The sequence below is a fragment of the Pygocentrus nattereri genome, chromosome 7 (genome assembly GCF_015220715.1).
Source record: "Pygocentrus nattereri isolate fPygNat1 chromosome 7, fPygNat1.pri, whole genome shotgun sequence".
Classification (NCBI taxonomy): Eukaryota; Metazoa; Chordata; class Actinopteri; order Characiformes; family Serrasalmidae; genus Pygocentrus; species Pygocentrus nattereri.
Window position 1 is genome coordinate 12,262,819 of NC_051217.1, and position 23,716 is coordinate 12,286,534.

Here is a 23,716-nt window from a genome sequence, read left to right on the forward strand (position 1 = left end):
TTCCTGAACATTTCATGATAATGTAGTGACCTTTCTTTAGTCTTTGTGGCCTATAAATGAATAACTCAGACGCAGTTTTGTCCCCTTTTTAGATTAACTCGAGTATAATAAACAATAAAATAGGTTTAACCACCTTCTGGCTCCCACTCTACATCTTGCTAATGACCAAAAATGCTCTACTTAAGTTTTATATAAAAAGAGATGTAAACCAGAAAGTCCATTGCAATTACAGCAGTAATACTTTATAATTTCTTTAATTTGTTATATTACTGTATACACTACATGTCCAAAAGTTTTCAGACACCCATTCTAATTAGTGAAATAAGCTACATTATGGTGCACATCACTGACACTGCCAACAGAATGGGATGCTCTGGAGCAGCCGCACATGAGCCTAAGGTCAGACTGTCCAAGGATCAGATAGAGGCGCATAAAGCTCCCTAGTATTGGGCAGTGGACCTGTATGCTGAAGTGAAGTGCATTTTTCCATAGCATTTTTGATCCAGAACTGATCATTTAACATCTGTACCTGACCACATTAATGATTTCCCAGCACAATGCAATCAAATCCTCACAGGAGTGTTCCAGCATCTAATGTAAAGCCTACCTGTTGGACCCAAAGAAGAGAGGAGGCTGTTACTGCACCAAAGACAAATGCCCCTCAAAATACTTCAGAAGAAACATGCAGGCACCTACAAACTTACGACATACTTACTAACGACATATAGCCTACATACATGCATTAAGGCAAATGAGACATGACAGCATGACTGGGGAGATGTTCTGAAATAGTTAATCTTTAATGCCAACCTGAAGTCTAACCTGCAGCCAGGAAGTTAAATATCATCTGGAAACCATGAAAAGCGGATCTTGGAAAGGCGAAGTCACATGTTCTTGGTTCATTTCAGGATGTGAGCACAGGTTGAGGTTTTGTTCATCTCTGAGGTGGAGGTGTTTTCTTTATACGGTCCTTCTGAAGGGAAGGACTGGTGGTGGCATCCTCTATAATAAAAAAGAATGGTTCTCTATTGTTGCCCTGAAAGGTCCTCTAAATCTAAAGAGGTCTTGACTAAGGTTCAGGTGCCCCTATCTTTAAATGTTTTTCACCCTTAGGCTTCTTACTCATGAATATTTGAGAATAAGTAAAAGCCACATGCATGGCACAGTAAAACAGGTGCAATCAAATAAAGCTGCCATATTAATTATGGTTCATAAATATTGTTTAATGACAAGATTTGCAAAGAACAAAATTACAAATTTTCTGTATATAAAGTCCTGAACCATTTACAGTGTACTCTGACAGTGTACTCAATTGAGCTTGTGCAAATTAAAGAATGGCAATATGATTATTGACTTACCATCTGACGAAGAAAAAAGTAATCAATGAGCATCTTTAGATAAGAAAGTAAAAATGCTTAAAATAGCCAATGACTTGGTATGGCTTTTGCAGATCTACAATGATTACTTATTAACCAGAGACCTGACTGTATGCATTAACAAGACTTAACAGAAATCCAAAAAGCAGCTCACAAAACAAACAAACAAACAAACAAAAAACAATGGTTTGAATTCTGCCACTTATCACCAATGTTCAGCATACTGGCTTTTCTAACAGAGTCAGTTTGACCTTTGGATCTTATAAACAGCTTTAAAACGAACTGATGTTAGATTCAGGGGTTAAATTATATGAGAATTAAAGCATACATACTCAAAGGTCTCAAGTAAGGGCCAGTGCAAGTGCAACTGCTGTGCCCAGCTAAGCTTAATGTAGTTCAATATATAGGTCAGCAGCAACCATTATGAGCCCATAGCTCTCTTAGTAAAGGTGAGCCGGGATAAATAGGACTCTCATCTATTGCATCCTGAGCTGCTGTAACGGTCATATGGCATAGCATAGACACTGGTGGACTGACTCAAATGGTCATGCTCTCCTCGTCTCCGCCGCTCCTGTGCCTGCTGCTCTGCATACTGGACCAGCAAAGCTGCCACATGCTCCTGGTCTCTGAATGGGCAGTGCTGGTAATTCATCCGCAGCCAAGCGCGATACTGATACAGGAAAACAAGTAGAAAATTTAATTAAAAAAAAAAGTTCATATACTGTAAGAGTACTGTAAGAAAGACCACCCTTTATTTGTTTAATTAGTCATTCACTCAGGACCCATTTCTGAGGAGGCTAGATAAAAGATAATCCTCCAGCAAAAGAAAACAGAAAATGGGACTTCTAACAACCACGCAAGACCTGGCAAATCACACAAACTGTTACCATCAGATAAACGTTACTTAAAAGTATATAAACTTGTGTCCAGCCTCCCACTGTCAGGGGACAACTCAATGCTGTGGGTTGGAAAGGTTGCACAACTATCAAGAAGCAATTACAGAGAAAATGAAATATCCAAAATCAAAGAAAAAAGTGCAAATCAAACAAAGAAGCTGCTGCCATGTTCAGAACAAAAGACTGGCCACCAGACCAGAGTCCAGACCTCAGAATCACTGAATGTGTTTGGGATTACTTGGTTCATGAGAAGCAGGAAATGCAGCCAACTTCACAGACTGAACTTGTGGAAAGAATACCCCTGCAGACTGCTTTAAAAAACTAAATGCAAGTCTCCTGAAAAGAATGGAATCTGTAATAAAAGCAAAGGGTATACACACTAAACATTGAAGAAAAAAAACAATATTTATTGGCTATGGATTTTTGTGGTGTAACTGTCTGTTTAATATGCTTTCTGCTTCATTTTTAGCAATATGTAGTTTTCCGAACACTATGACAGTTCATTAGAATCCACAAAATCTCAGACAGCCCATCCATTCCCCACTAACACAGCATCTGACCACAGAAACTCTGTTCTTAGGTTCTAAAACCTTCTTGCTCACCCTAATTCACCCAAAACATGAAAAGAACCTGAAGAAAGTACTTTCACTTTTGTCTCTATCGCCTGCCAGGTCATTCACTTTAACTATCCCTACAGAGGAATGGCCTGCTCTGATTTAGAGCAACATAAAACATTTACTAAAAGCTTTTTAAGCTTAAGTTTTATTAAATCGATTTGTTCATTAACAAACAGTAGGACTTAGGGGAAAGCAGTAATTTGACTGCTTCAGGGGTGAGGTGGGGTGAGGTGGGGGTTGGGGGATACAGGGAGACAGAATGGGAATCCCCTGTCTGAGAGCCCTGCAGTGGGAGTAAGGTAGAATTTAGTGGGAGGAAGGACTTCCCGTCACTTTCCAAGCAGGCATTCTTTCCCGGACGATGGGGAAAAAAAAAAAAGAAAGCAGCCGTGTAGATGACATGCCTCCAAGACTACTTACACTGTGTTGCTATGTGCAGATTTACATTACCTTTTTTGCTAAAATGTTTTCCCTGTTTATTTACATTTAAATTCTATGGCCAGTTGTGCATTACTGGACAACTCAAGGCCAGTGTACCCAAACAAGCAGCACAAAAAAATGAAATGTTTGTTTGATTGGTGCCAGTATTTGATTTTTCAGGTAATCAAGTGTGTTCTCCTTCATTTACTCTAATTAATTTATCGGTGCCTTTTCTGGACAATTTAAGACTGTTTGTGTTTGCTGCTTAATGTTTAGTCACTGTGTTATGCCTTACAAAGTTCTCAAAGTGAAAAGGCTAAACATCTGAAAACTACACATAATATAAGGACAACTCTAACCTGTTTATTTAACGCAGCTGAATAATTGATGTCAAGAGTGTCTGCTGCTATCAGACTGGGCAAGATATGGCTAGTAAATAAATGAAACAATTTCAGTCTAGGGCTGGTAAGTCTAGAGAGAAAGGTAAACTGTGTTGGGAATTTTCCTTGATACTGAATGATGCACAATCACAAACTATTATCAGATGTCTGAGCATTTCTGTGCATGTCTACATTCTATACAGTACATATAGAAAAAACATGATGCTGAGAGCAGCAGATATAGGAAAAATCAGCAATTTGGGGGGAAGGAAAAAAAAACCTGACGATGGCCTTCATCCAGGACAGTCAATGAAAATGACTGTGGTTGATGACAGAGAAATTACCAGACATGAAATCACCAACCACCTTAAAATGAACAAGCAACCTAAAGCCTTTACAGTAGAGAGTGCAAACAGCATAAATCAATGAAATGGGAGATTAAAAGTAGCTACAAATTACAGTTCTTAAATAACCTTCTATGGAAAAATTCTTTAAAAAAAAAAAGGTATGTGGAGCAACATGGGCAGTCATGTGCAGGCAATGTCTTGGTTGTGTCTCTGGAATTGGCTCAATCATCATTACTGATGACATAACTAAACACAACAGCAGCATAGTGAGTTTTGGAAGCATACAGGAACATCCTCTGCGATTATGGGCAGAAAAAACAAACAATACAAAAAAATCCCTTTCAGGACAATGAGGTGGTAATGCCAAATAAGTCTATAAGTTTATGTTAAAAATATTGGTAATAAATAAAAAAAAATATTTTGGTCAAAGACCTAACAAGTCTATGTCTTTTTACATACAATTAATATATACTGAACTGTTTAACTTGTCATAAAATAAACAGAATCTAGAACCCCTATAAGGCAAACGTAATGGAAATGGCTAAAGTAAGGTTTCAATATAATATCTCAAACAAAAATGAGATGTTGGAAGGCCAGTGGATTGTTAGCTCTTACTTTCTCTACTTTCGCCTCTTATTTTTCATCTTTAGTTAAATATACTTAATTATATTGCAAAAATTCCATTGTGAGGATAATCATTTGGAACATGCATTACAAATTGTATGTGAAAATGAAATCTGATAACTGTCTAGGGACATTTATGTGATTTAGTTTGATTTAATGCAACATTTTCTAACAGTGGTTACATTTATTTTTAACTAAAAAACAAAAATAATTGCATCAGCTAAATCAACCATAATCTAGAGTATGATAGAAAGCTAAATAAAGGTAAATCAGTTAAAGGACACCCATGTGAATGCCGTTTATGGTCCAGAGGCTGAAAGACGCTTTGTTTCAGTTCCCCCTCCTGCTACCTTGAGCAAGAAGTTAAAACTCTCTCACACTGAGAATGTGGAGATAGTAAACATGTACTGACATTTAAAACTGTGCACTCTCAGACCACAACTGACCACTCTTCATTTTGTGCTGAGTATACAAATATGTAGTTGTGTTACTGAACTGAATGTAAAAGAATAGCTAAGGCAATCCTGTTTACTTGTTTAAAAAAAAAAAAACATATCTGCGGCGACTGATAGTGGATACATTGATTTGACCACATCATAGTTTCATTTATCTACCACACACGCTCAAAATGTAAAGGCGTAATGCTAATAATAAAGTTTTGGTAGGAACAATAAAATTTTCATGGAACAATTCTGAAAACATTTTACATAATTTACCCAGTAGCTGATTTTAATCTCCATTGTTTCCTTCAACTGTTTTTACTGGAACAAATAATTGTAATAATTGATTTATCTTTGAAAATATGATATATTTGAGTGACAGGGATAAACACCATGAAGAACAATATTATGTACAACACCCACATCGTCACATACACACTGAGAACAAAAGTGGTGTGTCTGGATAGACAAGTTATTACTGATAGGAAATGTGACTCAAAACATGCTAAGAAGTCTTATTTTGAGACCTGGCTTCAAGTTCCAAGGAAGGCTGCATATAAAGGTAAAGATGCAGTACTGGGCAAAAGTCAACGCCATCATTTTTTTGTTGAGGTCTGGACTCTGGGGTGGTCAGTCCATTATTTTGAGAACACCAGCAGCTTCTTTATTTAATATGCAAATTTTTGTTTTTGTTTCTCAGTAATGGCTTCTTGACAGACATCCTTTAAGGCTCATAGTGTTGGGTTGTCTTCTCATAATGGAAGAAAGGACACAAAATATCAGTGGACTTTTTTCAGATCAGAAAAGAGTGGAGCTTGATTTGGATTCTCTGCTCTCTCAAAGATGATAGCTTTAAATGCTGTGTAGTGGATGACAATTTTGGTGAGAAAACATATAAATTAAGGGTGTTTTCTTTTTCAGGGAAGGCTATTTCATTTACAGTAGTTTATTTCTGCCCAATCACACTAAAGTTATAAGGAGTGTTTCAACTCAGACTGGCTTTTTGAATGACGTGAAATACAGCACAGTAGTGTTGTAGAGTCCAATCTTAAACTAGCAGTCTCAGTCTCGTCTCAGTCTCAACCTCATTGGGACTCTTGTCTTGTCTCAGTGTCAGGGTAACGTGGAAATTTTGTTGAGACCAGCCGAGTCCAATGCCTCTGAGGTAACTGGAATCTGATTTATTATTGAATATTAACAAAACTAGGATAAACAGAATAAAGGGTGCTTTCTCTATATACTAAACTCTCTGCTCATTGTGTTGCTACACTGATACACATGCGCAGAGGCATTACTAGGATGGAGACAGAAGCAGCTGGAACGGGAAAACAAACAAAACTGAAAGGTTCAATCACTGTTTTAAACAAGTAAAAACAAAAAAGACAACTTCCTTTATTCTATAACCTGTTGTACTCATTTGACATGGGAAGTAATAGTTTATCTTGTTTGTTTTTTTTTTTTTTACATTTATAACTGGTATAGGCTCCACCCCAACCCCCCCCCCCCCCCCCCCGGGGCCCTGAGGGAGAAGCCGCTTAGAAAATGGATGGATGGATTTATAACTGGTATTCTGATGAATTGTGCTGCCTTGTCAAAATGGTCACGTTAGCGTGTTCTTATAGGTAGAGCTCTATTGTAGGTAGGATATTTTGATAGCTTAAATCACACAAAGCAGAAGTCAGCTTCCTATTCACCAGTTTCTCGTTCATATTTTCCCATTCCACTTTAAATCGTGAAGCAGTTACATTCTGGTGCCTCAGTCCACTGAGGAACTCAGGCACCATTTAGTGTGGAATATACAATTAATTACAAATTACAAATTACAATTACAAATTTCCCTAAAACAAATCTTAAACTGGTCTCGGTCTTGTCTCCATCTTGGCCAGTCCCGGTCTTGATGACTTGAACTCAGACCTAGCGGTGTTGACTCCAACACTACAGGACACCCAATCAGGACAGGTCATTACATATATCAGTCTAAATGCATAGTAACAAAAACAGCCTGTTTCATTCTAAGGGATAAATAGAGGTTGGAAAATTCCAACATTGTAATGGAACATAAATATAAAAAGGAGGATAAAGGCCATTTAAATTTGATGACGGTTTAGCACTGCATTTTTGATCATGGGAAAAATGAACTCGTAGAAAAATTGTAAAGAAGTAAATCCCCTTTGCCAGCCAGCGGTTCCTTAAATTCGTAGCTATGCACATGCTCAAGTATTTAATAATGACAAAAAACATATTTCAAAGAGAAATGTTAATGTTGCAATACTCTGGCAGTAATGACATCCACGTGATGTGCCACACATTGCTAATGCAATTTCAGCAAGTCCCCCTGAGTTCCCCTTACTCACTCAAGTGAGTCCACAACCCTGTGCACATCCCCTGCAGCGTTTAGCTCCCACTCTGAATGGCATACAGCAACAGATTGTCACACGGCAGCTGTGCAAAGAGCATATGGAGCCTCAAACACAGGAAAACCTCTCTCACACCTTCACCGAGTCAGTGTGTGAACTCTCATATACATGACACAGAAAGGCACAACTCAAAACCCCCTGCAAATGTCAGTGTGCAAAAGATAGAAGGCTCTTAAATCCAAATCAAATGAACTGCCTGGCAAAAAAATAAATAAAATAAAATGTACAATATATAATTTTCCACTTACCTAAAATGTAGGCAGTCAAAAGACATGTGGTGTCTGAAGTTTGCTTTTTTAGTTTTTCACTGGAGCTACAAGACCAGTTTAATTGACAAACAATAGACGTCTATGACACCCAAAAAGGATTTTCAGTGACACAGACTTCCGTTACTTTTTAACTACATTTGCTTTGAAGCTCCAGAGAAAAACTGAAGAAGCAAAATTCAGACACCATACATGATCACTTGTCAACCACGACTGAGAGAACACTATGTACATATTGCCAGACTAGTCCTGAAACATTTTAGTGTTCTCTGTGGATTCAATTTGGATAAGTTTACAAGTCTGCTTTATTATGACTGATTCTTCTGATCAGTTTTATTAGAGAGCAAAATCAAAATCCAGTTTAGGAAAAAAACTTGTACTGCTTTGAATGATGTGAAGAGAACAACTAAAATTTACCAGTAAGGCTCCAAATGCAGCATGCAGTCCTAACTTGTTTCAGTGATTGCATCATCAAGTGTATGTCATGGGTGACAGACAATTGGACAGGAAACCAAAGGAAAGTCTGGCTTGAATTCTTTCTGCTTCAGGTTAGGTTGTAACTTTACTCCAGAATATATTTTAGACAACATTTAAGAAAGAATGAACAAACCTTACCATCATATATCAACACTGAGAACACATAATGAGTCAACATAAGCAATTACACATTCATACTGAGCAAGCATTAGTGATACATCTGTTTGCATTTATTTCACTATTTTTTTATTTATTAATTTTCAGAAGAACCTCTGTTATTCATGTTATTTGCAAAGAGCACTAAGTGTAAGATATTCATATTCATTTTTCAGTGCCAGGACAAAAAAAGGAAACATCTATTTAACAGAAAATTACACTGCAGCCTCAGTAACTAAATATATTTTTTTCAGTGTTTAGTGTGTCCACTTTTATTCTTTTGGGGAGAATAGTTTTCAGTTTTTGAAAGAAATCTGCAGGGATATTTTTCCACAACTCCAAAGTTCAGTCTTGGATTCTCCAAGTAATCTCAAATGCAAATTTAAACATATCAGTCCACAAAGCCTTACTCCACATCTCAACTGTCCAGTTTCATTATTCTAGTGCACATTTTCCTCTTTTTTTTGGTCGTTTCCTTTTCTCTGCAATGGCCTCGACAGCTATACATCCTTACTCACAGTGGTGAGTTTTCTTCTTACACTGAAAGGATGGACAGAAGAACCTGTGGATTTTTCAAGCTTTAAAGCAAAATTTATATGCTTGATTTCTCCTGTCTCTAAAAGATGAAAGCTTTGAGTACTGTTTATCTGATGGTGACAGTGTTGGTGGTCTACCACTAAAATGTTCTCTATATTTTTAAAGAATATTTTGAACTGAAGTTTAGAAAACTCCTGTTTTCACCAATTTTCTTTAGACTTTGTCCGTTTTTATGCAAGTGAATCAGCGTTATATCTCCTTTAACCATTTTATGCACACGAGAAAGAAATTTGCCAGGCAGCTGAGATATGTTTTCATAGTTGCTTATGTAAATGTTATTGACATCTTTTACATAATTTTCTGTTAAATAAGTGTTTCCTGCTGCCCCCAAACCCCACTTGTTTTTAATGGTTATTTTGACTGGAAATTGAATAAACAAAAAGGGTTTTTTACTTTTTTACTGTACATAAGCACTGATGTAACTTCTACTGCACAGAGTGAATTGTGACATTTGGGAGTGGGGGTTGTTTTTCTGGTTGGTTGGTTAACACTGTCCTTGTGATTTATGGAGCTCAAAATAGTTCCCAGACTCTTGAATGGGAACTTCTCATAAGTGCACAAAAATAATCTGTCTACTTCAATTTCTTAGAGTGTGTTAAATTTAATTAAAGAAAAAATCATTGCCTGTCACAGAATTACAGGAACACCAAGGGATCTTGGGGAGCGGTGACATGTGATTTTGTACCTTCGTGGTACACTGATTAAGATATCTACCTCTGAGATCTGGGTCATCTGGAACTGCTGCAGCTGCTGCTGGAATCCATAGTTAGGGCCTACAAATGATCGCACAGCCTTAACTGCGGACAGACACTCCTCCCAGCCATAATTGGTGACAGTCATCAGATAAGCCACTACTATAGTAGTACTCCGGGACACTCCGGCTAGGCTGAAATGCATCAAACCGAGATATTACCATGTTAGCCAGAACAAAACAAAAGTTACAACTCACTGCTGACACCCTCATATTTCTGTCTAGACAGGACGGTGTACACACAGGTACAAAATTATGCAATAGTGAGCAGAGAACAGCAAAATTTATGTTCCAGTAATCTCCTTGGAAGGGAGACAAGACAAGGTGTGCCCAAAACTCAGCATTTCTTTTCTTTCAAATATCTTGAATTTTGTTTTTAGGCCAGTTGTAACAGACAGCTGACTAATCAGATAAGAAAAAAAAGGTCAGTGGTGTTTTTGTTGTGCGTCAGTGATGTGCGTCATGCCCAAAACTCAGCATTTCTTTTCTTTCAAATATCTTGAATTTTGTTTTTAGGCCAGTTGTAACAGACAGCTGACTAATCAGATAAGAAAAAAAAGGTCAGTGGTGTTTTTGTTGTGCGTCAGTGATGTATTTAACAAATACCGTTGGACAGATTAATAATAGTGTATATTTTGTTAATAGTTCAGAATAAAATATCAATCAGCTGCAAAATATCAATCAGAGTAATTTGACTTAAAAAAAAAAAAAAAAAAATTTACCCAGTAACTCCTGAGGGTTTTCCCACTCACCAGTGAACCAGACAGGCTCCTCCATTCAGTCGGCACTCATGGATAAAACGGATACACTCTTTAAAATGTTGTAACCTGAAAAAGACATAATTTTGTTTAATAAAAATCCAGAAAGTTCAGATTCCCTCACATGCTTAACCAAAATGAAATATTGTATTGGCACACAGATATCCCTGACATGACCAGAAAACGTCTTGCTTATCATTTAAGATGATTCTTGGTGAACTGCAGCATACCTCTACTATATGGACATCCTGTTTTATCTGTACAATAGCTGACATGTAGATGCACAAAAGTCAAAGATCACCTTTTCATTTAACAGTTACTTAGTAATCTGCTTTGCAGAATTCTCTCATGTGCATCTAAAAAGGCTAAAGAAGATGTTTCTGGGGTGATTACATACACAATAATCTCCACTGCTTAAGTGAAAAAAACAGGAGTTTCCAAAACTGGAAAAGGAGAATCCTAAACAACAGTGCAAGACCAGATAGATCATCAAAACCATTACCATCAGAAAAAAGTACTTAAAGCTTTTATCTTTGAGACAGCAGAAAATCAAGTGCCACTGTTGCTTCACATCTGAAAACAACTCATTGTTGTGTGAAGACATTTAAACATTATGGGTCTGAAAGGATTTGTAGCTGTCAAAGTTATTACTGAGAAAAGGCAGAAAAAGAAAAAAAAATGCTCTAGAACTTATTGGTTTAAATTTGTAATTGGTTTTAGTTTGAATGTAAGAGGCACGGTAGTGCAGTGGGTAGCGCTGTCGCCTCACAGCAAGGAGGGCCTGGGTTCGGTTCCCTGGCTAGGCGACCAGGGTCCTCTCTCTGTGGAGTTTGCATGTTCTCCCTGTGTCTGCGTGGGTTTCCTCTGTGTTCTCCGGTTTCCTCCCACAGTCCAAAGACATACAGTCAGGCCAATTGGATATGTTATATTGCCCCTAGGTGTGAGTGATTGTGTATGTCTGTCTGTCTGCCCTGCAATGGACTGGCGACCTGTCCAGGGTGTATCCTGCCTTCCGCCCAATGACTGCTGGGATAGGCTCCAGCAACCCCCCGCGACCCTGAGGGAGAAGCGGCTTAGAAGATGTGTGTGTGTGTGTGTGTGTGTGCAATGTAAGAAAACCGAAATGCAGCCAACTGAAAGACTGAACTTGGGAGGTGTCTTTTTCCCCTGCAAAAAGAAAGCAAGGTCTTGTGTGGTCAAAGGGTTGACACAAATACTGAAAATGATTTTATATTTAGAATTTAAGGCTTCTGTTTCATTTTCTAGTAAATATATATTTCCTCTTTAATCCTGACACTTAAAAATGAATAGTGACTTCCAGTCATGTTTTAACTGGAAATAAGCAAAAAGGTGGTCTCTGCTTTCTGCACAGTGCTGTATGTACAGACATTATTCAGTACTCTATTTCTGAGGTCTGTTTTTTCAGTTTAATATTCAGCAATATAACACAAGTATAAATAACTGATAAACATGGAGTAAATGGCAGCTATCATTTGACATGAAGTGTTTAGTGATAATCCTCTTTAACCTCTCTTTTTCAGGTACTGTTGGGAAATCTATCAGCATTGCAAAACTCTATGCCCCTGTGTGAATTTGCTTTAAAAGTCTGATTTCCCAATCAAGCTTGACAAAACCGCTTCAGAACGGCACATGCCTGCCATTTTACTCCTTTTACTGACACCATCAGCACATTCTTATTTCCGGAATTCTTGGTAGATGTGCAGATTTTATTTTAATGATCACTGAATCTCAAATCACAGCGGACGTATCCAAACTAAGCTGTGTGAACCAACGGCAATGGAACTCAGTCTGACATACTGGTAGTAAACTTATTTGAAGTGACACAGCTAAAGTGCTATGTATCATAAGTGTCTATGTACATCAAATATTTATTTTATTTTAATTAAACATCTAGAAAATAGAGTTTTTGTAAATCTCAAAGATCGTCTTGGTGTGAAACACGAAAAAAAAAGTGTCACTTTGTGTGCATTTGAGATGATTAAGAACCACTCAAACATACTTCTCATCTTGTGTCTAAAAATGAGGAAGGAACAGTTTATCATGACACAATCAGATAAATCCAAATGAGCTTTGAGCCTCGTACCATGACTCAGCTGCAAAACGACCATCTTTCCTTCAAAACCGTCCCTTAAACCTTCATGCCTTGCAGAAGACTATGCATAACAATATTACAAAATCAAGGAATAAGATGCATTATTATACATTGAGTTCCTCTATGACTTGATCTGTTTAATAGCTGCACTAAACTGCATCTCAGGAAATAACTTACTGACTTCAGTCATGCAGGCAGCAGTGTTTACAGTGTCCCTACGTGTGTGTGTGTACACGTGTGTAAGGTCATTAACTTCAGAAAGGCCATGAGGACAGTGATGACACAAGGAGATTGACCGTTATCCTTATTTTTAAAGCTGTAGGATTGTGACAGAGGGGTTTTTAAGAGGTTTGGTGGCCACTGCTGGCTTCCTTCCTCCTGCTGGATTGCAACAGTGGGCCAAAGCCCCCCAGTAACCCTCACAACAGTCACACACCACTAACCCTAATCATCCTGAATTGTGGGGCACTTTACCTCAAACAGACATCTGCCTTATGCAAGCCTTTCAACAAATCACAGTAGTACAAATGAACAAGAGATTAAATGTCTTTAAACCTAATTAAGCTTCAAACATAAAAAACTAAGTAGTTTCTGTATGTAGTTTGTTCTGTATAAGCTCTGTCTAAAAGACGCTCTAATGTCACTGCAAACTGTGAGCTGTTCTGTCTATGAATAATTCAAATGATGCTCCAAAGTTGGTTTCAGGCATTCTGTATTCATTAAGAATAAAACCAATAAATCAGTATTTTTACAAAGCAGTTTAGTGTCTCTTTATTAAAAAATTATAAAAACTTTTTTTTTTTGAATAACAATAGATGAGAGGCATCCGGTGTGTTGTAAAGCAGTGATAGTAAGCCTGGAGGAAGAGGGGGTGTAAATACATTCACTGAGTCAGAGACAAGGAAGCATCTCATCTACACTGCACTGAATGCTGCTGCTTCTGTTTGCTTTATGTTTTGTATAGACGTGCACTGTGTTGGCTGTGTTGGAAGTGACACAAAACAAGAGAGCGATAAAAAACATATGTGTACTTAATGCTCAATAAGTGAATACTATGGAGGTATTTTAGTCTTTGCAATAATTGCAAGTCATTGAGATTTCTGCTGTGCCTCTTCACTGGTTCATTTCTAGTCTGACTGAACTACATGACAACATACACAACTTTGAGAAAATCTGAGAAAAATGTATAAAATTTACATCACCCTTCAGCTGTGTTATTTCAAATGTCCCACAGTGAAATGTTGTGGTGCTGAAATGAAATGGTGCCAGTGGCAAATTCAATGAATAAATAAATTCATTAATATATAAATAAATTGAATTTGTATATTAAAAGTTTCACAAGTGTCGTAACAGTGAAGTTGGGATGTTGTGTAAAACATAAATAAAAACAGAATACGATGATTTGCAAATCCTTTTCAACCTATATTCAATTGAATACACTACAAATACAAGATATTCAATGTATAATGGATAAACTTTGTTTTTTGCAAATATTTACTCATTTTGAATTTGATGCCTGCAACACGTTCCAAAGAACTTGGGACAGGGGCATGTTTCCCACTGTGTTACATTACCTTTCCTTTTAACAACACTCAATAAGCGTTTGGGAACTGAGGACACTAATTGTTGAAGCTTTGTAGGTGGAATTCTTTCCTATTCTTGCTTGATGCACAACTTCAGCTGCTCAACAGTCCGGGGTCTCCGTCGTCATATTTTGTGCTTCATAATGCGCCACACATTTTCAATGGGAGACAGATCTGGACTGCAGGCAGGCCAGTCTAGTACCCGCACTCTTTTACTATGAAGCCACACTGTTGTAACATGTGCAGAATGTGGCTTGGCATTGTCTTGCTGAAATAAGCAGGAACATCCCTGAAAAAGATGTTGCTTGGATGGCAGCATATGTTGCTCCAAAACCTGTATGTACCTTTCAGCATTAATGGTGCCTTCACAGATGTGCAGTTTACCCATGCCATGGGCACTAACACACCCCCATACCATCAGAGATGCTGGCTTTTGAACTTTGAGCAGATAACAATCCGGACAGTCCTTTTCCTCTTTGGCCCGGAGGACACGACGTCCATGATTTCCAAAAACAATTTGAAATGTGGACTCGTCAGACCACAGGACACTTTTCCACTTTGCGTCAGTCCATCTCAGATGAGCTTGGGCCAGAGAAGCCGGTGGCGTTTCTGGATGTTGTTGATATATCGCTTTCACTTTGCATGGCTTGCACTTGTAGATGGAGTGACGAACTGTGTTCACTGACAGTGGTTTTCCGAAGTGTTCCTGAGCCCATGTTGTAATATCCATTACAGAATGATGTCGATTTTTAATGCAGTGCCACCTGAGGGATCGAAAGTCACGGGCATTTAATGTCGGTTTTCTGCCTTGCCGCTTACTTGCAGAGATTTCTCCAGATTCTCTGAATCTTTTGATTATATTTTGGACTGTAGAAGATGAAATCCCTAAACTCCTTGCAATTGCATGTTGAGAAACGTTGTTCTTAAACTGTTGGACTATTTGCTCATGCAGTTGTTCACAAAGTGGTGAAGCTTACCTCATCCTTGCTTATGAGTGACTGAGCCTTTCAGGGATGCTCCCTTTATACCCAATCATGACACTTGCCTGTTTCCAATTAACCTGTTCACCTGTGGAACGTTCCAAACAGGTGTTTTTTGAGCATTCCTCAACTTTCCCAGTCTTTTGTTGCCCCTGTCCCAACTTCTTTGGAACGTGTTGCAGGTATCAAATTTAAAAGGAGTGAATATTTGCAAAAAACAATAAAGTTTATCCGTTTGAACATTAAATATCTTGTCTTTGTAGTGTATTCAATTGAATATAGGTTGAAAAGGATTTGCAAATCATCATATTTTGTTTTTATTTATGTTTTACACAACATCCCACCTTCATTGGAATTGGGGTTCTAAATACATACATATCATATTGTTGCTGTCCAAAGAAAATGAAGTATAAACTATAAACTGCAAATAAATGGAAACACTTTGGTTTTTTGGATATGTTTGTGAATATGTTTTTTTTTAAAATCTCTATCTGTCTATCGATACATCACTGCTGTTGGACCAAAGCCTCACATGTTAATTTTTGACAATTCTTTTTTTTTGTTTGAAATAATCCGTTACCATTACACTGACTAATACGAGATTTTGTTCTGACAGCAGTGATACATATACACATATAGATGTGTGTGTATATATATATATATATATATATATATATATATATATATATATTTCTTTTTTTTTTCCCCCATATGAATGTACATGTAAATAGATACAATATCCAATATTGTAAATGAACAGCATAGGCATTTAAAAGATCAGGGAGCTCTTTCCATAGCTGTGGCCCAGTGAGCTCGATACACCATCACCTAATTTATGTAGCTTTATGTGTTATACTATAACATATTAACATATTTATGTTAATATGTTATAGTAGACCTCACAGATAAAGTGGAAGTATAGCAGTTATGTCTTTGAATGAGATCTCTGAAATGGATTTTCTCTTTGACTGCAACTGCAATATAATGTAACAACTGAACTGGATAAACTGATTAATTAATATGTGTAATAATATTAATATTATAATATCAATATTAACAATAATAATTAATAATATAATATATTTTATTAAAACACTTCCTGCAGAGTTTTGGACATATGCAAAGCACAGACATCAGAGCATGACAGAAGTCAGTTTTCAGAAATGTAATATATTCTTAAGTAAAATAAAATCTTACAAATGGAAGTAATATGATATATTCACAGCAGTGCAAACATTTAACACCAAGATTTTAAATAAATTAAGACATTGGGGCTGAGTGGTCCCTCACAGTAATAAGTGAGTGATTCCCATCTTTTTTTTTTTTTTTTTTTTTTACTTCTAAGTGAGGCCATAAGGCTTCAGTTTGACTACTATCCATCCATCCATTTTCTAAGCCGCTTCCCCCTCAGGGTCGTGGAGGGGTGCTGGAGCCTATCCCAGCAGTCTTCGGGCGGAAGGCAGGATACACCCTGGACAGGTCGCCAGTCCATCGCAGGGTAGACAGACAGACACAGACAGTCACTCACACACTCACACCCAGGGGCAATTTACCACGTCCAATTGGCCTGACTGCATGTCTTTGGACTGTGGGAGGAAACCAGAGAACCTGGAGGAAACCCATATCAAGGCACTAAGTAGGCTGAGATTAAGGGAGCTGCACAGTTGACTATCTGAAAATATAACTATGTGTAATCAGCATAACAATAAAAATAAAGCAAAAATATTACCCAGTGGAAGCAAATCAGAAATAAAACTGATCCCAACAATGACCCATGGGGAACACCAGAAATACCATAATTAAATTATATACAGTAGAGGCTCCTAATCTCAGTCCTAGGGACAACATACTCTGCACTTTTTGTGCTGTACTGTGTAATGCTCTGAAACTTGTTGATTATTTACTGGAAAGGGTGTGAAGAGCATGGGGTACAATACAAAATACATCAACATCTCTATTTTCACACTTCAAAATGCTTTGATGTTTGTTTGTTCATTTCAATTTCAACACAGTGAGCATGCAGGCTTAGAGTGTAAATACAACACAGTGTAAGATACATGAAGCAAACAGGAGCAACCGTCCCATATAGTAAAACCTAATGCATGAGCAGAGAGAAAAAGAAACTGTGGTCAGGTGTAAATCTCACCTCAGCCCTGCACTCGAGATCACACATTCAGAAAAAAAAAAGTATCTTCTCTCTCTCTCTTTCACACTCACTCTCTTTCTTTCTCTCTCTCTCTCTCTCTCTCTCTCTCTCTCAAACACACACACACACACACACACACACACAAAATGAGGAGGGAAGTCCAAGACTGGTTTGGTGCAGCAATATTCCCCCTACAGAGTCATCACAGGACAGGCATGTGACCCTAACAGGAACAGTCATGGTTTACAAATTACTGCTGACAAATTTACACTGCATTGTTAGACTTCAATCACATCAACCACAGCTATGTGCTGTGTTGGCAAAGAATGGTATCAAGAACCAAGAACAATTGCCAGTGTAAGCTGACAACTGTCAGTGCAATACAGCACCATCTAACAGACTGATGCCCGTAAGCCATAAGCTATTAACTCTACAAAGTATAGGGGACAATTTGTATCCCCAGAGCTTTCACAAAACATTTACGCTCATCAGCCCTGTTACCTATAGGTCAGTAATAAAGCTGACAGTAACAAGGTTTAGGTTTGCATATTCAGCCAGAAATAATATAATTTCTGTTGAAAGCCATTAGGCCACACAGTGCCTATGTGGTCATGAACATTTGGACATCAATTAGTACTTCATCCATGTTAAATTAAAATAATAGTTTTGATATATTTAACCTGACAACCTTATCCATAATAAAATGCACCATTGTTCTTCATAAGATCAAATGATGCCATATTCCGTGAAGTATCCTAGGTTTATACTGTTTGGATATAAATGCATGAACAGATAGGCACATTTGCAGTAACAGGGCTGATGCAAAGAAATTGCCCTATTTTGGTAGAATGACCCAGCTACAGCTGCTATAAAAGTGTCTGGTCAAGGCATTCTTAGAAATGCTTTGGAGCAGTCGTGGGCTGGACATTAGGGAACCAGCCCTGTGACCGGAAGGTTGACAGTCCATGACTGAAGTGCCCTTGAGCAAGGCACCTAACCCCCAATTGCTCCCTGGGCGGCGTGGATAGGGCTGCCCACTGCTTCGGGCAAGTGTGCTCACTGTCCCCTAGTGTGTGTGTTCACTAGTGTGCATATATGTGGGTGTTTCACTGCACAGATGGGTTAAATGCAGAGGTCTAATTTCACAGTGTGCAAAACACAGTGACAAATGGTTGTAATTAAATTCTAATTCTAAATCAGATGCTCTTGTTCAGACTGTTTGATTACAGAAATTATGGACTTAACTCAGATTTCAATTCCAAGTGAATCAACGGAGTTGACAAGAAAAACAAGATGACACAAGCACTTTTCACACATGCACTTTTACATGCAGTAATTGAACAGGAAAAGTTTAAATGTGAAAGTCGGTGCGAGTCAAAATGAAGACAAATCCTTACTGGTAATTAGTACAGTTCTGCTGCACTATTTGCATTACTTGTTTGGTGTAAATGAGATCTCATGTGTGAACTGAAGCTGATACTTTGCTGGAATAACAATAATGTGTTGACTACCACCAGCAAAGCTGAATGTTTTTGAATGTTTTTTTCTCACTGAGTCTTCGGTCTTCATGAGTGAAAATCATCACTGGAGATGTGTGTGCATGGCTGCTACTTTGGAAATGCAAAGCAGCATGACCAGCACAGCTGAGCAGCAAGTTTATGAGTCTAGTCTAGACGGTGACCATATAATCTCTCATCGACTGCATGCACACAGATCACTGAATGGAATTGAGTCAAAGCTTTGGAGTCTCACTTCCAATTTCCAAATGACTGGAATCGAATAACTGACTCTTCGAGTATCAACTCTCAGACTCTACTTACTGGTTTTATTTCAAGCTTTGTAACTGAAATTTACATCATCCATAGATTAATTCAGAAATGCAGCACTGCTCATTTGACCAACACTGAGTTTGTGGTCCTCCTGAGTATTGTCTGCTGATCTAAGGCATGCTTATGGGACTGCTGATATGACATGGAGTAAACTCTTATCAGGGTGTGTGAGCATGCTGATAAGAGTGCATGCGCTTGCATCACTCACAAGTTCTGATTAGAGGCATCTGCTGCATGAATGCAAAGGTAGGTCATGTCCTAAGAGAGGAAACACAATTAAGCACACAATTAAAATAAAATAACAGAAAATAAAGTACCACAATCAAACCCCCCCCCTTGTGCTTTGTACTTTTTGAAGTCTGGATTTCATTCAGAGCACATTCTTACAAAATATGTGATATTTCTCGCTTTCTGTCACTTCTGGATTAACACCAACTTCCACTGAACATCATAATGTAGAGAACTGAAGACGTTAACTGTTTGACACTACCACCCCCATGTGGCCAAACTATATTTATTAGCAAATATCATCTCAATACTGGGTGTTTACTATACAGTCAATACTGTGTATTGTCACTGTTGGAACAAAAGTTTGTATTTCCAAAATGGCAACTTCTCAAGAGAAAAACTATATAGATGAAGTTAATCTGAAAAGTTAACTTACTTTATACAGACATAGTTAAGTCATTTTGGACCCTTTCTATTGCTTTATTCATTATAAAATTTTACATTTGTTAATTTTGAAAATTAACACAATGTAAAGTGTACCTGCAGTTTTGAAATTATGCTAAATAAGTGAATAAATATATAAATGCCTTTCTACTCACTTCTGTACAGAGCCCTGCCGGTGATGTCCTGTATAAATTAAAATAATGTGTGGCCACAACTTAGTAAGGTGTGAGGATAAAACAAAGTTGTGGCCACGCATTACTTTTATTTATATAGGATGTCATCAGCAGGGCTCCGTACTTGCAGTCTAATCATATTAATCAATGAATGAAACAGAAAGCACTATAAAAATAGCTCAATAGTACATTCAGTTGTTTAAATGCACTAAAACATATGCAGTAGGTGGTGTGTTTGTAGCATGAATGCAGACAACCACCAATCAGCTGTAAATATCCTTTCATGACTGAGCCAAATGTTAACATTCCTTTAAGCATCAACATGAAAGTGATTTCTATGAGCAGGATTAAGAAAAGGTGGGCAGATAGAGGGATATGAAAACAATAGTGCATCTCAATATCTGTTTTGTTCTAATTTTTGATACACAAAGACCCAGACAGTCACGTGAGATGGCATGAGTGCTATCCTTCAGTAATTTTTAATTCTAACACACTTGGGTAGGGTACCTTGAGAGAAGAATGGTAGCCCCCCAGGGTAAGATCTTAATATTTTCTCTCCTGATAAAGTCATGCGGCCAAATCTAATCTTAACACATTTAGTAAATGGCTGTGGTCTATTTAATACTGAAATGTCATATGGATGATTGCATTTCTGGGATTTATTCTCAACAATATTCAGCTAGCTAAATCGTTAGCTAGAATGAGCCACATTTTTAGCTAGTGTGCCGTGCATGAATTTATATGAGTTTTGCACCTCTATAGAGAACAAACATAAAAGTAGCAGTTTCCTGCAAATTTCACTGTGCATTTTTTTAGTTTAACATATTGGAAAAAAACAAGCAGTAAGTATAAATGTGCCATAACTTTTGCAGAGGCCTGTAGATGATGTTTACTTTATTTAAAAATTAACAGTGCAGTCTGATCAGGCACCCAAATATTTGCATATGATTAGAATCTTATTCTGGCAGATATATAGTCATGGTTAAGAGCCAATGACTATTAAATACTAGGGAAAGTGGAAATGCATAGCTTCCCACTGGCCTCCCACTATCTGCACTAATATGGGAGCCTATGAAAGGATTTTTACCTCCAACACAGGCTTGGCATTGTTGTACACAGAGAGGATGTGGGTAATCCCATTCTGGGACAGACTTTCTCTGTTCTCTGAATCTGTGGATGGAGACATTGACAAAACTGTTAGCAGGAGGCACACATTGTTATGAAGAGAAAACTGTTCTCATGATATAGATATTCAGCAATGAAAGTCCACTGCTCATATATTGTGTCTAACTTGAGGGATAAACTTGCGTGGCAGGCTGGTAAAATATCTATTTTTATGGCCCTCTGTATGCATTCATTACTGAGCTCCTCATTCTGAAGTCATACAGTGAAATGAACGTCTCTGAGCACAGCGTTCATCCATTTTCATTAAAGACAGCTGTTAGGTGTCACTCAAATGCTGGCTGGCACTCAAACATTTGGAGACCAAGTGGTTACATTACATAAATACACACAACAACACTGTACAGAGTGACATAGATAGAAGAGGAATTTATAGCTGCTGTTTTTTCTTATTTTTTCAGCCTTGAAGATCCATGACATTCTTGACATTTTTTATGTAACAGTTATATGCTCTCCTTTTAGTGTGTTATGTTAAAACTGATGCTTACATTGTGATATACTTGATATATTTTGTCATAAAGTCATTATGTGGGACACCAAACTGTCACAGCCTGGAAGGTGAGTGTCCTTAGTATGTGTTCCTGTGGTCTATTTTCAGCTATGGAGTAACATCAGAAAACAAGGCCACCAGATTTAAAGCTATGAACAGATTGCCACAGAACGTGGTGAGCAAATGTCAATTCCAACCTACACAACTCATTTTAAGAAAGAAATAAAACATAGGACTATTCAATGCATATATATGTTTTTCAGATATTTCAAATAATATTAACATTGGTTTGGATGACCCGTGGATAGCTGTCAAAGTACAGAGTGGATACTGCTGCTAATATGGTTCTGATATAAAACAAACAAATAAATCAATCAAAATTTCCTATTCAAATTATTGCATATGCAAAACCCTGCAACACCAACAGTGCTGCCAGCTTTGGAGGACTAACAAACCCTGATGTGTATACACAAACAGAGAAGAATATGCAGTAATTACTTCTGAATTACTGACTGACTGTTACAACTGAGCATAACAATCAGTTTTGGGAATTCCAAAAAAGAAAAAGAGAAATGTTTAATATATTGTGAATACATAGGGAGACAATCTATTACTTACCTCTTATATTTCCTAAATAGAGACCATCAACTACCTATACAAAAGGAGAACATTCATTCAGTACAACTTTTAATGAGACTTTAATTTAGAAATGTAAAGCTTAGGTCAAGGAAGGGTTCATGCTGTTGTTCATAATACAAGATTTTATAAAACATCCTGAAAAACAATAAAAGCAGCAAAGCAACTGCAACTTTGGCCTTCATGGTCCAAAACTTATCACTGACTTACTTCCAACAAGCAAAATATCCAAATTAGTCATACACACTGAGCTAAAGCTGAAAGTACACATTTAAAAGGTCAAACGTATTCTTAAGTGGACCTTCAGGCCATGACCCTTTACACACACTGTCCTGTCCTGCACTGGGCATACACAGCAGTCAAACACCGAACCTGATCACAGTGCCCCTCACTTAACTAGTTAGCTAACTAGTATTCCTGCACCAACCTGCTAACCAACTAACATGTCAAACAACTGCAGCGGTCAATTACATCAGCCTCCGAACAATTTTGCCATTTTATTGAAAGTACCTTGTTCATTCCGTTCCCCATGATTGTGGAGGAGACTTTTTACATCAACTATTCTCGGTGTTGACGTTTTCACGCTGGTTCACATGAAGGCTGGTTAGCTGCGAGATAGCCTACACTGAAAGACACATGCGCTGGGAGGACGGACACGGGATGGAGACCTCGGACATCTGATCGGAGGGCAAAACTGTTGAAAATGGGTCTTTGTCTACGAACAAAGAGTCCTCGGGATCCACGAGCTTTATTTCCTAACCAAACCACCACTCACGCCGCGCTCTCGCTTCCGTACCTCGACTCAAAAATGACTGCATTGAGCGGATATTCCTGCAACATGAACTTGGTGACATCACAGCAGGGCACGATTTAACCCTTTACAGCCTGGGCTTTCGGCCATCCGCCAGATCCGATGGAATCACGACTCGGGACAAAAAACAGCTCCTATATATTCATTAATGGTCTTGCTAAAGCACTCTTAGATGGCGTCTATCTTTATGGTGTAACATGTAATCTGCATTTTGAGGTCTACTCGAGTCAGTAGCGTGTACGGTTACTAGAAGGAGTATGAGCATGGTTAAATTACAGGGGAAACCAACTGTCAGTTTCGTGTTTACTAAGAAGCTTTTGGGGCGTTGTGGTTGCCTCAGTCTTTGACAAAGAAAAATTTAGAAACTCCAGTACTGCACCTTGAACTTGAAATATTTAATAATAACATGACCAGTAGTTGTAAATGACAAAGCTTTAAAAGGGAATAACCACAAAAGCATTCAGTTAACTTCCCCAAATATGCTGGTATGCAGTGGTCACCAGCCCTATTCCTGGAGATCACCCTTCTGAACTGACCCCAATTAATTAATCTAATTAGCATCTTCAGAAGTCATTGACC

General features: G+C 37.9%; 1 protein-coding gene across 1 annotated transcript; it reads right to left on the reverse strand.

The window, feature by feature from the left end:
- Positions 1-1,202: 1,202 nt before the first annotated feature.
- Positions 1,203-23,176, reverse strand: dusp22a (dual specificity phosphatase 22a). Its single transcript, XM_017709973.2, has 7 exons — positions 22,837-23,176; positions 22,309-22,342; positions 21,106-21,188; positions 19,382-19,431; positions 10,517-10,591; positions 9,728-9,899; positions 1,203-2,046 (listed from the first exon to the last, which is right to left on the reverse strand). The coding sequence occupies exons 1-7, from the start codon at positions 22,855-22,857 to the stop codon at positions 1,849-1,851; spliced, it is 633 nt and encodes a 210-aa protein (XP_017565462.1). The 5' UTR covers positions 22,858-23,176; the 3' UTR covers positions 1,203-1,848.
- Positions 23,177-23,716: the final 540 nt, after the last annotated feature.

Coding starts and splice junctions, on each gene's coding strand:
- dusp22a (XM_017709973.2), bottom strand. CDS start 22,857: ATGGGGAACGGAATGAACAAG. Junction 21,189..22,308: donor CTATTTAGGAAATATAAGAG/GTAAGTAATAGA, acceptor CTCCATCCACAG/ATTCAGAGAACAGAGAAAGT. Junction 10,592..19,381: donor GATGCCTCTAATCAGAACTT/GTGAGTGATGCA, acceptor TGTCTTTTTCAG/GTTACAACATTTTAAAGAGT.